The following is a 15,799-nucleotide window of genomic DNA, read 5'->3' on the forward strand; positions in this document are numbered from 1 at the left end:
CCTCTAAACCACTTTGGAGACTAAAGGGGTTCAAAAAGCAAAACAAGAAATAGAATTAACGAATGCTCTGTGCGCCTGCTTCCAAAACATGAGGGCAAGCGGAGTGTGTGCCTTCCGGGGGAGCACAGACTGCCTCAGGGGGCAGAGTCCAGGCTGCGTGAGGAAAGAGGGAATCATGACCGCCCAGGCCACCGAGGAGCTGGGTTTTTCCAGCGTTCTCTGAATGCCTGCGTTTCCTGGGCTCTGCGTCCACTCGGGGCAGGCTGTGCAGAGCCCATCAGCCCAAATTCCGGCTCCCGAATCAGCATAACACAGCATTCCACGGGACCGTGACAGATACCAGCTCCCTGTCCTGTGCTCCGGGTGGGGGGGTGTCTGCAGTGCTGAGGGTGGCCCGGCCACACCCCTGCTGTGAAGGGACGGGTCTCCCTGAAGGTTTGTGAGAGTGCGGGCAGCCTCCCCATACAACGGGCTACCCGATTCCACAAATGCCTGATGCCTCCCGAACCTAGAAGGCTGCGGCATCCGTGGCAAAGTGTCTACAGTGCCGCCCTGTAGCAGGGCAGCCCAAACCACCCCCGTCTCTTGGCTGTGTTTCCACCTGCTCAGGTTTGTGGTTCCAGCTGCGGGGCCTGAAGAAACCCCCGCTGCTCTCTAGTGAGAGAGAACCGAATGCGCGTCGTCAGACACTAGTAGCACAGCACACAACATCACCTAACGCGGGGGCATTTACTGTCGTTTCCCAGATGCTTCCTTTATATAGCCCCTTCCTCTGCTTTGGATTAAAGGACTTTGCCCGATCCGCTCACATGGATCCAAAAGGCCAAGAAACAGCACCACCCAGGGAAGGCCCTATCTGGACTTCTCGAACATTTGCCATTTACGTTTTCCTTCCCGTGCCTCCTCACATGGGGATTTACTGTCACATTCTGGCTTGGTTTCTTTTGCATACCAAAGCACTTGCTCAGATTGGTCTGTTTGTCAATGAAGACTTTAGCAGAGATAACATTTCCAAAAGGCATGAACATCTGCAGAATGTCCTGGTCTCCAAACTCCTGTGGAAGGTGGTAAATAAAGAGGTTTGCACCCTCTGGACCTAAAGAGGAAAAAAAAATCAGAGTAAGGTATTCTTCGCTTCTTAGTTCCCAAGGCCTCTTCTTAGGACTGCTTTAACATCAGACAGGCTAAGCATTGCCTTTCTCTCTCACACTAGAAGGGAAGGAGACAGATGGGTAAATGTCAGGTGTGGGATGTCTTTCAAGACAGGAATCATCCCTCAGATGTTCCTGATTTCCAAAGACACTGGTCAGCAACAGGGTCTTTTCAGGGATCATCTTCTGTGGCTCACATTTGCTTAGTGTCCATATTTTCAGTGTCTTCTTCGTGGGGGTGAGGGTGACCCCCGCGGGGTAGAGGTGGGAAGGAGACTGCAGGGCTGGGTTTTTCCCGGGTGGCTGTGTTTTGTGGTATGTATATACGACCGCTTGGAGTTGAGAGTATCCTGTGTATTCTAGCAAATTGCGGCAATTTAGAATAATGGATATAGCAGTAATGTTGCTTGGATTTCTCAATCATTTACCTAATTATCCATCCAGTTTTGATTTGCCAAATCTCTTAACACACAGTCTAATAATCATTTTTATTAGAAATGACTGGCAGTGAGTCAAGGCAGGAAAAAATAGGTAGTTAGAGGTTCACAGCTGTGATAGGAATTATACCCCTGGGGATTAGCCTTGGAAATGAACGCATGCGGTACAGGAGCTAGTCAGAGACCAGGCTCAGCCATGCTCTTCACGCTCAGCCATCGCTTTCCAGAGAAAGAGGAAGAAAGGGCCGAGTATGGAAGGTCCTCTTAGCTACACTGGTTAGAGACGTCAGCTCTCTCCTCGTCCTCCCATCTCATTCGCCATCTCTCTAGCACCTGCCCGGAGCCATCGCAAGGTGCGAAGGAGGGAATCTGAGCGACCTGATGGGAGGTGGTCATCCAACTTGCCAGGTCCAAGGTGCCTGGGGTAGTTACAGAGCTTCCCCCCACCGCTGGTCTGGAGAGGCCCGGGGCTGGATGTCTCTTGGGCGTTCAGAGTTCTGGGCGTGGGGTCTGGGAGGGAAGGGTGCTCACAAAACTGGTGAAGTAACCTTGGCATCTGACTCCTGCACCCTTAACTGGCCCCCCGGGGGAGGTGGGCTGCAGGGCTGGGCGTGGTGGCTAATATCTGGGTCTAAGAAGAGTAAAGCTAGGGTAAGAATAACTTTGTAAAAATAAAAGAGAGAAAGCATCTTTGTAAAGAAGAGTCAAACCACATTTCTTCCCACAAACATGTGGGACTTTTCCTGAGGATGTCTTCTGGCGGCAAGCTTCTGAAACCACGGAAAGGAAGCATTTCTCTGTCAACCTGACCACTTTAACTTTGTGTGTTGCTCAAAATTCCCATGGACATACCCACATTCTAGTGCCAACGAGGCAGTCTGTAATTCAAGGGACACAGTTGCACGTCTTAGGTCCCCAAATGTTTCCTGGTTTAAAAAAATTCTTAAAAAATCAACACAATACCAACAGGTGCAAAACCGAAACACCGGAAAGGGTTGTACAGAGCCCCACTAGGCCAGGCTCGGCTTCGGCAGTATGTACTGGGCAAATCTGGCACCATCCAGATTTCGTGTTCCTTCTCAATAAAAGATCGACATGTACAAATGAGGATTTATGGGACCCACTCTCAACTCCTGCAGCCTGGGGAGAAAATGCAATTTAATGCACTCTGTCCGATTACTGGCTACACCTGGATAGTCCTGGTATTCTGGAATGCCATACGTTCCGATTGTATCTGTGCCACATGGGGGGGCCAAGAAAATAGGAAAAAGGTCAATCTAAGGAGACTCTGTCCTTTGTTCACCATTTTCTCAGGTCAAAGTGCCACCAGCATCTCCTAGTATAGACCTCCCAGTTTTCATCACACAGAAAGCATATGATTTTGCAAACTGCCAAAACTGTGAACACTGAAATGAGAAAGAGGTGACTCGATGTGGAAAACCTCTCTTCCGTGCAATGAAGGCGGCTGTTGCAACAGACACCAAGGGTAGAAACACAAGAACACGTTTTTGAGGGGTCCACCTGTGTATCCACCTCAGCCTTCCCTTTAGTAAGAACCTGCTGACAAGTCATGCATTCCTCGGATCTCTCCCAGTACCTGTCACTTTAACTTACTGGAGTTCTCTGTTAGAGTGTTGGTCCCAGCTGGCTGGGTGCTCCCATTTCCTGTTTCTCATAGGGCACCAGGTCTAGCATAGAGCACTGGGGTATCTGTGGCCAATGGCCAGCACCTCCCCTCCCCCCCACTGCTTGGTGGCCTTCCTGAGGCTCTACCTACTTGTGTGTGCGTGACTGCCTCCCGCAAATCAATTAGAGGTCAGAGGCTATTCAGGAGTCACCGGAAAGGTGGTCATCTTTTCTGGATTGAGGTCAGTAGGGATGCCATAACCCTTCAGAAGCTTTCTTTAGCTAGGGAACGTATCAAAGCTGCTTTAAAATACCACCACCAAAGCCAGCCCGGCTCATTTTCTTGTGGGAAAATACATACTAGGGTACATGACTAAGTGCATCAACCTGACTTTCAACTCTCTTAACTAAAGGATAAAACTGTGGAGCAGAAAATCTAAAACTCTGTTTAGCTGTGGAATTCATTTTTTTTCCCCTTCCCAGTATAACCTGCTTTGAAAATTATATTGTGGTTAACTGATACTAAGTTTAAATTTCTTGAGCACACAACTGGGTGAAAGGTGATCAGAAGACAGGTATGAGAAGGTGGGAGATGATTAAAATTGCTAAACAAACCAAAAATACCACCACCACACACACACAAAATCAAAACTAAACCATGCTGCTGGTAGCCCCAATACTTAAATGTCAGTGATCCCGGGCTGGCAGCCATTATTCACATGAATCCCAGAAGGTTAGCTCCTACACAGGCAATCCCCCCCAAAGTCAAGGCCTGGAAATGTGGGGCAGTGGGCTGCGGTGAAGCAGCAGAGGAAAGTCGTCTCAGGGCCCACACTTCATCCTTGCACCAGTGCATGGCGACTCGGCTGGTGGCTGGTGTTTCTCAGCGACAGTCACGTCACCTGTGCCCAGGCTCTCCTGGACAGTGGAGAAGTGGCCAGTATTCTTTAAGAATCCCGTAGGGAACTGGCTTTTATGCTCTCTCTTAAGAACATCCTGTCACAGATCCGCCTCCTGCCACAGTCGCCACCGTAGTCAGACCCCAGACAGAGGGATCTCCGTGCAGGTGTTTTTGGGAAGGCATGGGATTTATGACGTAGGGTCTCACATGCTTAGGGAAACACAGTTGCCTGAGGATCGGTGCAGGGTTTTAAAAATCTACACTAGCCATCACAGCGACGAGTAAAGAGAAAGTTGAAATAATGAAGAATTTAGATTTTTATGTATCTTTCATTTTTAACGATCCCTTATTTCCAAATGGAAGCAAGACTTTTTTGCTTTACAAGAGTATCTTTAAAGCTCTTGTTCCTTTTAAAGTTCACAACAAAGTTAAAATATTCTATTCTCCTAGAACACCATATTTAATGTATGCAGACAAGAACATTTTGGAAGTGTAAGGTAAAGGCAAAGAAGGGAAGGAAATTTGTAAAAACCTCCTCAGCCATCCTTCCTACTCTAGCCTCTTCTGCCACACTCCCAACAGGTGCGGAAGAGAAAAAATACCATGTGGCAGAGTTTGCTTTAAAGCAATTTCTACTGAGGAGAAGAGACCAGAAGCAAGAAAGGAAAAGACATGCTCTCCCTCTCTGGACTGGCTCATTAACTGTTTTATAATTAGCTTGAATTTATTCTTAGCCTTAACTTCCCGAGACTCACTCTGCCTCACTGGCAGAGAACCAAGCCCATCAATCACGCACTCACTTCCTCAGGAGACCCCCCCGATGCCACAGACCCAGCTGATCCTGACGGGGGATTCTGTCCTTAGCCTGCCACCGTCACCTGCCAAGAGGCCAGCCAGCCAGGAGCAGGGGCTGAGCTACCTGCGACATGCCTGGGAAGACCCCGGCTGACCCCCTCCACGAGGGCGGACTTGATGCGGTAGGGGAGGCGTCAGAGATGGGCCCTGCTGCTGATCCGGGCGGGGGCTCCTGGCAGGGTTTAGACGGCAGCAGCTACTAGAAACTGCAGAGAAGCACGCAGCGGGGGAGAAGCGTGTCTGAGGAGGTAAATAAGACACTCGGAACCGCGGCGAGATAAAACAAGTTCAAGTCCGAGGAGGGGAGGAGGTGCAGACCGCTGGCCTGGCCGTGTTGGGTTTCTCAACAGAAACAAACCAGGAGAACCCAGCCCGGGAAGAGCGGGACTGAACCCCTGGCTTCCTCTTCGGCTTCGTGGGCGCCCGCTCGAGGGTCCTCTGCCCCCCGGGCCGGGCGGGCACCTACCTTCCTTCTGGCTGCCCGCGGCGCTCTGCTGCTGCAGCAGGCTCTGGCTGTACAGCGTGGGCAGCGCCGCGGCCGCGTACTGCTGGATCCCTGAGTAGGCCTGCGTGAGGGCGTCCATGGTGCCCGCCGTGCCATTCGTCAAGCCCGTGGCGCCAAGTCCTCCATTCAGAGCCGCCATACCTGAGAGCATTTGAGCAACTTTACAAAAAACCCAACAATAGAGAAGAGAAATAGCACTGTTCATTAGTGCTTTCCGAAGGAAGGCAGAGTCATTTGACACAAGTACGACACAAGTGCATGCAGCCGGCACAGCGACAGCCCGACGCGACGTGAAGACGCCACTGCGACGTGACGGTCGTCACAACGGTGAACACACAACAGGACCCGAGAAACCCCCGCCCTGCGCGCGGACGCCGCCCCTCCCGAGGCGGGCGAGCAGACGGCACGCGGCGCGACAGCGAGACGCCACACGGCGGTTCCATGCACGCTGCTACTGGCAAGAACGCGCGTCCTTCTCAAAGGAAGGTCTCTCCTGGCCGTGCCCCTGGTGCAGGAGGCCGTGCGGGACGAGGGCTGCGAACAGCCGGGCACCTATGTCCGTTCCCTGGGCGCTCGCAGGAGCCATGGGACGGCTCGGGGGCTCGCGGAGAAAGGGACACAACCGCGCTCTCAGCAGGCGGATGACAGGGTCCCGGAGGCAGCTCTGTCCCCAGCGAGCCCGTGCACGGCCACTGCCCCGCCAGCCCTGAAACAGCTGAGGGATGGCGCCTGAGACTAGGCCCTTCGGAAGCATCGTCTAGCCGGGAAGAATGAAGGCACAGGACAGAATGGGGACCGGACCCTAACTGCAGGGAACTGAGGCTGCTAGGCAGGAGAGGCTCAAAACAGAGCGGGGCCGAGGGCAGCAGCAGCAGACACACGCTGGTATCAGCCCGGGCCCGGGTCGCGGGTTGCGAGGCCACGACAGCACTCCGGCCCTGTGTTCCAGGTAACTGGAGTGACGCCCGTCTGTAGGCGGGCTCTCGGCCATTCTCGCGGGGGACTGCTGGCCCGCACGCTTTGGTTTTTTCCCTGTCGCCTGGCTGCTCTCTGGCTCTATAGAATGGTTGCTGACTGTGCCCCATGGGCCCCGAGTCCGGGGTCAGAACAAGCAATACTTTACAAAGGGCGAACTTTCCTAGGAGCTCAACAGATGGAAGTTGGGACATCATCATTGCCTTCAGTTGCCTTTACGATTAAAACATCTCAAAAGAGAGAGATCCGGTTCTGGGAAGAACTCACTGAAAACATTAAGGAAACTCTTGAATGGATTAGGGCAACTGATTAGGGCTATTAAGATAGCCAAGATGACTAAGTGAAACACAAAACCCAGCAAGAAGCCTAAGGAGGGTCGGGGAACCAGATGAGCTCGCTTAGAAATGATCGGAGGAATCCAACCCCGGGTCACGTGGGCGCCTGCCAAGTTCTCGGGCGCCAGCCCCAGACCACGGAGCGGGTGGGGGTTCTGCTTCCCCTCAGCGTCCCTCTGTCACTCGGATACCTCCCTCCCTCAGGTCGGAAGGACTACATACATACTGGAGGCTTAGCAGCAGAGGAAACGCATCGAGCCTCAGGCCCGGTTTTCTTCCTGGGGGCTTGCGGGGACAGGAGTGGGCACTGGATAAAGTGACCGTGTGCGGCGGCCTCCGTACAGACCCCGCGCGGCCCCGGGGGTGAGGGGCTGAAGGACGGGCCTCTTGAAAACCGAAATCCCTGCAGGTAGATCTAGCAGATGCGCAATAAGCTGACGAGGTGCTGACCAGCAGAGGTCCTGGGGACTCTGCTTCACGTTTCTTACTGCGAAGGAGTCTGCGCTCATCCCAGTAAATGCTCTTAAAGAGCTTGAACCAGTGTGTCCTAATTAAACAGTCCCCCAGACACCGGCTAATCCCCTCTACCCCGCTCAGGCCTCTCTCCTCCTCCATGCTGGTGTCCTTAGGGCTGCTGAAGGCTGGGGAGTAACTTCACTTTTCTCCTTTCAGTCTTGTCTTCGCCTCATCTCCCAGTATTTGCGTGAATGCAAAGAAACAGCCTCGGTCTTTTCTAGGAAGGGGAGGGGAGGGTGTACAGTGTGTCTGGAGAGCCCGGCAAGGCTCAGTGCTGTTGGTTTCGTTACCGCCGGGCTGTGCGCAGGTGCTGGGGACACAGACCAGCATGCCATGGGGCTCGGCGATGGGAAGCCGCATCCCTGTGCGGGAAGGAATTCGAGCGGGAGAGAGTGGGGACTTGCCACTGTACTTATACCTATGGCGTGAGAGTCTAGGTGTGCATTGCAGCCTACAGAGCTGCTCGGGGCACAGCTGAAGATGGGTGTTCTGCTGCCAGCACGGAATAGAGCTCGATGTCTCTAGAACCTTGTCGGCTAAGGGCCTGGCTGTTTACAGCCCCTGCCACGTAGGAGCCTTAGGAGTGTGCCTCCCTGGGCTTTGCAGCTTCACTGGAGACCAGACACACGGCTGGTGTTTCACTGAAGAGGTCACTGGGGCCCCTGACTCCCTTCCTCTCCAGTACCCCCCCCACCCCTTTTAAAATCATCCAGGTCAGGTGAATTTTCTTTCCACCTTTTTAATTGAAAAAAAAAAATCTGCCTTTCAGTGGAGCTGCACAGTTCAAACCTGTGTTGTTCAAGGTCAACTCTATTTCTATGAGCACTGTTCACCAAGTGCTGGTTACATTCTGACAATCCTAATTTTAAGCACTATATGGTAAGCCATTTGGAAAAACGATGTGATTTGAACAAAGAAAAACAAGTACTTCACCTGACCTGTATTTCAACACATAAAGTTAGATACGGACTCTTGAGTGGACATACCTGCAAAAAATATTTGGTCTTAGTTCAGATGTACAAAACATGTCTTAGATACAGAGCATGTCTGGGGAACCCTCAGATAATCCAGAACTGAAAGCTCTGTTAGGGAGTCACCCACAGTCCTCACTTCTGATCTTAGCAACTTTTGCTTTTAGCTTTAGGCTTCCACTCTACTTTTTTTAGCCCCTCCATTCATGAATATATAAAGGGGAGAAATGGGATATCGAATTTGAGTTTAAATTGAGTTACTTGTCTTCTAGCTAAAACTTTATTTTGGGAGGAGGAGAGGGGCCCTTTGGCAGTGAAGAGCGTAGTAACATTTACATAAAGATGAGCTAATTGGGAATTAATTGGATTCCATCTACCTACATTCTTCCTGGCTCCTTTGTCCATGGGAAAGAGATGGCTCTATTTGGACAACCAGAGATTTCTTTCAGCAGCGTGTCATTGTTCCTGGGATGGAGTACGGTAGGAAACAGCAGTGATATGGAAGCTGTGGCCAGCTATTTTAGGAGCTGCCTCTGTTCTGGTGACTCGAGTACCTTGAGAATCACGCAGTAGGACCGACAGCATGATTGCGTTCAGGCAGAACGGCCTGAAAGAGGATCCTCTATGTATTTCGGATTCCTCTTGGTAGTTGAGAAAAGAAATACCAGCTCCGAGCCAATGTTGGGCTTGTTAAACAGCTCTGTGCTAGTAACATTTACCAAATCAGAAGGAATGTCGTTTTGTTTGTGATTTTCGTAAATTAGCAATTAAACATTTTCCGGGTTCACACCCTCCCATAAGGGCTATCTGAAATGAGACACCGTCTCTATTCCCCGTCAGCTCTCCGTACTTACTGTGCCCCAATCGCAAAAAATTTAGAAAACAAAATTTAAGCCTGTTGTCCTTGCCAGAAGCAAAATTGGTGTGATGTAGAGCCCACGCAAGAACTAGTCCTGGTTTCTCGGCCTTTCAACAGAGCCCCTCGCTAGTCCCTCATGGCACCGATGGGAAACACCAGCAAAGCACCAGAGACTGGGATGGAGAGAGACAGGACCACACAGACAGGAGGACAGCACACAGCAGTCATTAGCACGTGCTGAGGAGGACAGCCATTCCCACTGGCCTGTTACTTTGCAGACCAAGGACAGGACAGGCAGGCGATCAAATCAAAGTCCTTGTTTTAGGGGAGCTAGGTCCTGGGGCAAGAGAAGCAGCATGAAGGGACGTGTGCAAACACACTTGTCTGCAACCGAGGGGAAGGAAGTGGGTTGGAGCGTCTGCAGAACAAGTCAGAAACAGGAGTCAAGGCAGTGAGGGCTCCTCCCGGGCCGTTGGAAACTGGGGAGCTGGAGGCAGTTTTACTGGAATAAAACATTCTGTTGTCACATGGTTCCCACTTCATGTACTATTTGCTAATCAAGACTGGCCCATCTGGAAGGAATAATCTTTTTCTTTTTTTTTTGGCCTATGGTCTGATAAAACTCAGTCCCGCTTTCTGTTTTTCCCAGAGCATCTGAATAGCAGAGTTTAATAAAAATTTGTTAAGTTCTAGATTTTTTTTTTCAATAAACTACAAGGCATTCTTTTTGAGATTTTAAAATATATAATTATTCGGATGTTTTTGTTTTTAAGAAAGTGTACCATCTGATCACTTCTTAAAAACTTCCCTGCTTGGATCATGGCTGAAACCAACTTGCCAAGGACCCCTTTCTGAAAGCTGAAAGTGGGCAGCCCTTGGGTTGCCCGGGCTGCATGGTAAGTCATTGGGCTTCCAAATCAGAATCTCTTCGGGCTCTCCTGGGCTGGGCTACTCCCCACTCAGGACCGAACTGAGGGAAAGGCCAAAGTCCCTCTCTGGGGGCAGAGGATCACTTTCCCCAGCTGTAGGAGCCAGTGCCAAGCACAAAGCTAAAATAGGACTTATTCTCTGTCTGGGGCCTATTCCGACCAACCCCCCAAACCCTTCTAAGTTCCAAAATGGCAGAAATGGGCAAGCTGTGCAGGACAGAACCTGGAGTTCCTCCCTGAGTCCCTAGCTTTCAGGCTGAAGGGATTCTGTACGCCAGCTGCCCGGCTCTGCCGTGCCATGGTGACATTCTCTTCAGAGAGGGAGGTGCTGTGGAGGGAGTCCTGTCTGGGGGTGTGGCCGGAGGGGCTCCACACTCCGCTCTAGTTCCTTCTTTCCAGGGCCTCGCTTTTCCTTCTCTATATGTCATAGATCTTTAGAGCAAGAGGACACCAAGGAGATCATCTAATCGAGAACTTTTCTGTTTTCCAGTGGGACTCTGAAACCTGGGGTGGGTGGGCCGGTGTTTGCTCAGGATTTTTGCAGTTTGGGGAACTGGACCCATGCGTCCCGACTTCTAGTTCATTGCTCTCATAAAACACACTGCCTCTCAGGAGAAGAGACCACAGCAAAACCCAAACCACCCTGCTGTGAAGCCTGCACCTCTCTGTCAGCCGCAGGCGCCTGTGGATGGATCCACACTGGGAGACCAGGCGGGGAGGGGGCTGCTTTGGGAGGCAAAGTGAGCACAGTCAGCGTGTGCCGGGAAGGGCTGCGCGGCTCCCTCCCAAGTTTTAGTTCTCTCTGTTTCCTCTCCTTTGCAGGTCATTACTGGCTGACCGTTTGCTGGGGAGAATTTGGGGGAAGGCTGTCCACCAGAGCAGCAAATACTCACTGTTTATGGTACCTGCTAGTGCATTAATATTATTCAGTCCGACAGTGGCTCCCGCCAGTCCTTGCAGAGTCCCGAGAGAGGTCAGAGAATTCATGGCTGCACCAGCAGTGGAGTTGGGGGTTGAAGCCGCCACTGAAACACAAGACAGGGAGGCGGGGAGAGAAAGCGGAAGGTGAGTGAAGGCCAGCCGGTCTGGAAGGTGATCGTCCTCACCGCGGCGGACGGAGCGACCGCGCTCGGGGCTGCTCCGACCGTGAGGTTTGGTGATTAGAAGAGTCATAGCTCTGGCCCGTCGGTGGGTGCGCTCCACCCCTGTGGGCCGGGTGAGTCTGCGAGGGGGCGGCTGTCTTCTGGGGAGGCTGCCCCCCCCCCCCGGCCCCGGCAAGCCCCATTAGCTGCAGGAGGAGCCTCTGTCCTCCAGGCTGGGGACTTACCCAGGTTCACTAGGGACCAGCACATGGGGCGGGGGCACGGGGGGTTGGTAAGTGACACTTCTGGGCTTTCTCACTGTCTCTGCTTCAGACTCAGCTTTTTCCTTCCTCAATGAAATTTCGAAAAAAAAAAAAAAAATCCTACATCTTCCTGAGTTTGACGGAAGACTTTAGGGTCTAGGTGGTGGTGGTGACAGGGTGAGGAGGGGTAGGAGACGAAACCACTTTGCCCCAAACTGTCTCTCTCTTAACTACCCACCCTCCCCCCACCTTTTAGGTTAGCAGACTTATTTCTCCTGCTCCAGTGCACAGTTCATGGGTTTTCATCTGTCCGCAGGGTTATCCAGCGCCACCACCTCGCAGAATATTCTTACCCCCAAAGAAACCCAGCCCCCTTAGCACGCATTCCCCGTTCCCCCGCTGCCGACACTGGCCCCCACTCGTCTCTCCCTGTCTCTGGGTTCGCTTCGCCTGGATAACTTCACATAACTGGAATCCTACAAATCGTGATCTTTTCTGACTGCTTCCTTCATAGCAGAACGTTCCCAAGGTCCGTCTGCACGGCACGAGTCGCAGAACTTCAGCCCCTGACTGCTGAGTAATACTCCGCTGTACAGAAGCGCTGTCATCGGTTGAGCCGCTCATCGAGGCGGACATTTGGACGTGTCGACTGTCGGGTCCGTATGAAGGATGATGCTGGGAACACCCGTGAACGAGCTGTCCTGTAGCCGTATGTTTTCATTTCTCCTGAGTGTGTGTTTATCTGGGTCTTTATCTCTACACACACCCAGGAGGGGGGATTGCGGGGTCATAGGATAAAGTTACGCTTGACATTTTGAGGAATTGCCAGACTGTTCTCTGGAGCAGCTGCACTCCCTGCCCCTACTGCACTTACAGTGGCTTCTGCAAATAGTACTTCAAGTATCTTACGTTTGTGTACAGTTGTTTGCTTTACACTCTGCCGACGTCTTCCACGGACATCACTTCCCTTCATCCTGACGATGGAGGGTAAAAGCTAAACTGAACTTCAGCCAGTGCTAAAAGCAGCACCGGGTCCGTTTCTGGCTGTGAAATCTAGGATGGCCCGGAACTCTATCCATCCTTCTGGAATGTTCCGGCTCAGCGGGAGCTCATCCTTGTTCTGCCTTCCGAAGCCACATACAGAGCATTGCTTGAAATGCACCCTGCTTGGGATCCCTTCTGGATGAGGCCAGATCAAATGCCGAAAAAACGAATTCCCCGCCTTGTCACATTTCCGTCCACACGTGGCATTAGCTTCTGACACCTCATAATGTGTTTTCTTTCTTTTTATTAAAAAGAAAATGATATATAATCCAATGTTTTCATTCTTTTGTATTAGAAAACATTTCAAAAACACACACAAGAGACAATAACATGACAGACTCCTGTAAACTCGGGTCTATACGCTATCTGAGAAGCAACTTTGTTTATTTTAAGGCATAATTTCACACCTTTGTCGTCTCACCTCTATATACTTAAGTATGTAACTCTAAGAATTGTGGATGTTGTCTTTAAAGTCTCCAAACTATTATACCCCACAAAAAGAACAGTGGCTCCTTGGCTTTACTATGGGATCATATCTTGTTTAGGATTTTTTCACCTATGAACATGAATAAGCTGGGCATTTATTTTCTCTTCTTGTGCTATCTTTAGTTGTGCTAATAAGCTTTTGCTAACCTCATAAAATGACTCTGCCTTTATCTCTGCATTTTCTGGAATAAATTGTGCAAGTTTGATATTACTTATAACTTAAATGTCTGGGAAAATACGCCAGTAAAAATGATGTGGACTTGATATTTCTTCATGGGATGGTTCTAAAATACAGATTACATTTCTTTAATAAATAGGATTGTTCAACTGCTTTAACCAGTTTTATTAAGTCATAGCTTTCTAGGAAATTGTATATTTAAGTTATCAGATTTATAGTGGCATAAAATTACTCATAATATGCTCTTAATAAAATTTTAAAATCAGGAACATTTACCTTTTAAGTCTTTTTTTTTTTTTTTTTTTGGTTCGCCTGAGCTGTCCGTTACTGAGAGAAGCCTGTGAAAATCTTCCACTATGGTAAAATCAGTTTCTCCAGGTAAATGTGGAAATGTTTTGGAATACACCTTGAAGCTAGCCATGTTTCTACTTGCATAGACGTTTGTAAATTATTCTATTTTCTGGTACAATAAACGTTGTGTGGTGATCTTCTTATTTCTACTTTTACCTTCAAGTCTTTTGTATGATGTTAAAAAAAGAAAAGCACCAGATTTGGTTATTTGAATGTCTCTTTTGTTACGGTTTTGCTTTTTTCTGTCTGTATTTCAGCTGTATCTCTTATAATGAATATATACACAGGTTTCAAAAACTATAGCCTAACAATTTAATAGTCTTTCAGTATTTCAGCACACACATTTTAAGTGTGCAATATGTCCTATCATTTTCCCTCTTCTTGCCTTCCCTTAGGACTATTATTATTACTCTTTTCACATTCTATTTTCTCCTCTACTACTCTGAAGGTAATATATACTATTTCTATTCTTTTATATGCTACTTTAACAACTTTAACAGTCAAATGTAACTTATAAAAATCAAAGGTAATCATCGTCTTTTTTTCCTTTGCCAGAACATTTGTCAGAATGCCTCTCCATCTGTGTATGTTTTTAGGACAACGTCTAGAGATGGTGGTCGGCTTTTATAATTTTCACCAGTTATGGTGGTTTCACTGGGGAAGCAGTTCACAGATATCCTCATATCCTCGTATTTCTGTTCTAGAAGTAGTTCCCCAATGTCACCTAAAACTGTGTGAAAATTCTTCAGGTTTTTATTACCAGTTCAGAATCAGAACATGCATTACGGATAGTTTTTACTCCTCATTCCCTGGCCCAACAGTCTGGTGAAGGCTGTCACATGTAGACTGACACCAGCCCCACGTAAGTCTGGAACCCCAAAAGGTAAGACAAGCAATTTAGGATGAACAAGGGATACTCCCCCTTTGTAGACTATAGGGCAAACTGCTGGTTTCAAAACTCAGTGCTAAGTAGGATGAGGGCAATTTCTCTGATAATGTTTAATACTAATCAAGCCCTCACATGGGTTTGCAACCCAACTTTATTTCATCTGAGTGGTTCAAAGCTCAATGTCTAGAACTTCGTGTGATCCCAGCCTTATACTTCTAACATCTTCAGAATCAAGTATAACTCATCCTTGAAAGGGCCTATTTTCACCCCCAATGAATTCCCAGAAATAAAGGCCAAGATAGTTAAGCTGAGAGTAAAAAAGCAAAAAACAAAAAACAAAAAAACCAAAATATACAACTAAACCAAGTACCCAGAATAAGCAGGAGTAGACACAGAGTTAGATACCTTATTGAGATCTACCAAGACTTCAGATACTGGATTTGTTAGCACACAATAGGAAGGAAGTGCATTTAAAATGTTTGCAGAAACTTAAAACGTTCTGAAAAGTGAAAAAAGCAGGTTATTATAAAAAATGACCAAGTATACTGATAACTAAATGAAAATCCCAGAGGGGCACCTGGGGTGGCTCAGTTGGTTAAGTGTCTGATTCTTGGTTTCAGCTCAGGTCATGATCTCAGGGTCGTGAGATCAAGCCCTGTGTCAGGCTTAGTGCTTAGCAGAATCTGCTTGAGATTCTCTCCATCTTCCTCTCCACCCACCCCTCCCCCTGCTCATGTTCTGTCTCTAAAATGAAATTTTAAAGTCCTAGAAATGAAAAATATAATAAAATACAAAATTCATTGGATACAGAGGTTTAATAGTATATTAGATACAGTAGAAGAGAGAATTTAGGGAGCTTGAAGACAGTTTTGGGGAGTTCTATGTAACTCAGAAATTGAGCCAACATGAGATGTTAAAATACCGCACAAGATCTCTAACATGGCTAGGTGAAGCTCAGGAGGAAAAGAGAAAAATGGGGAGGAGGCAGTATGGGAAGAGTTAATGACTGAGAATTTTCCAAAACTGGTAAGATCCCCTGCCCTTCTCCAAAATCCATACATACAGGGATTCCAATGAATTCTATTCAGGAAAAATAAAAACACATAATTAGATGCACCACAAAAAAAAAACCAAAGCAAACAAACAAAAATGCAGAACACCAAAGGAGAAGATCTTAAAAACAACCAGCCAGAAAAAAATGCCTTCAATGTCACTGAAGTGACAGACACCTCGCTACCTGGCATCTCAACAGTAATGATGTAAGACAGGCTAGAGGTGCGGAGAGCCTCTAACTGTCCACTTAGAATATCCAACAAAAATATACTTCACAAATTAGGACAAAATAAAGAAGTGATTGTCACGTAAAAGCTCAGACTTTTTTTTTCTTAACCAATAGCCCTCACTAAACGAGGTTCAGGTGGCTATGCTTCAGACTGAAGGAGAGAC

At 48.7% G+C, this 15,799-nt stretch overlaps 1 protein-coding gene across 16 annotated transcripts in view; it reads right to left on the reverse strand.

The window, feature by feature from the left end:
* The window catches only part of CELF2 (CUGBP Elav-like family member 2), a 504,997-nt gene that overhangs the window by 4,936 nt on the left and 484,262 nt on the right, over window positions 1-15,799 (reverse strand). For 9 of the 16 annotated variants that reach the window (XM_032350036.1, XM_032350029.1, XM_032350033.1 and 6 more), the window contains 3 exons: window positions 10,954-11,085; window positions 5,437-5,634; window positions 953-1,096 (listed from right to left, as the gene is read on the reverse strand). In XM_032350036.1, the coding sequence (XP_032205927.1) occupies window positions 953-1,096; window positions 5,437-5,634; window positions 10,954-11,085 (474 nt within the window). Of the gene's footprint in view, window positions 1-25; window positions 851-916; window positions 1,097-5,436; window positions 5,635-10,953; window positions 11,086-15,799 lie in introns of those variants that run through there. The other 7 variants (XM_032350030.1, XM_032350034.1, XM_032350032.1 and 4 more) reach the window with 5 other exon arrangements.

This window comes from Mustela erminea, chromosome 6 (genome assembly GCF_009829155.1).
Source record: "Mustela erminea isolate mMusErm1 chromosome 6, mMusErm1.Pri, whole genome shotgun sequence".
In the NCBI taxonomy this organism is placed as follows: domain Eukaryota; kingdom Metazoa; phylum Chordata; class Mammalia; order Carnivora; family Mustelidae; genus Mustela; species Mustela erminea.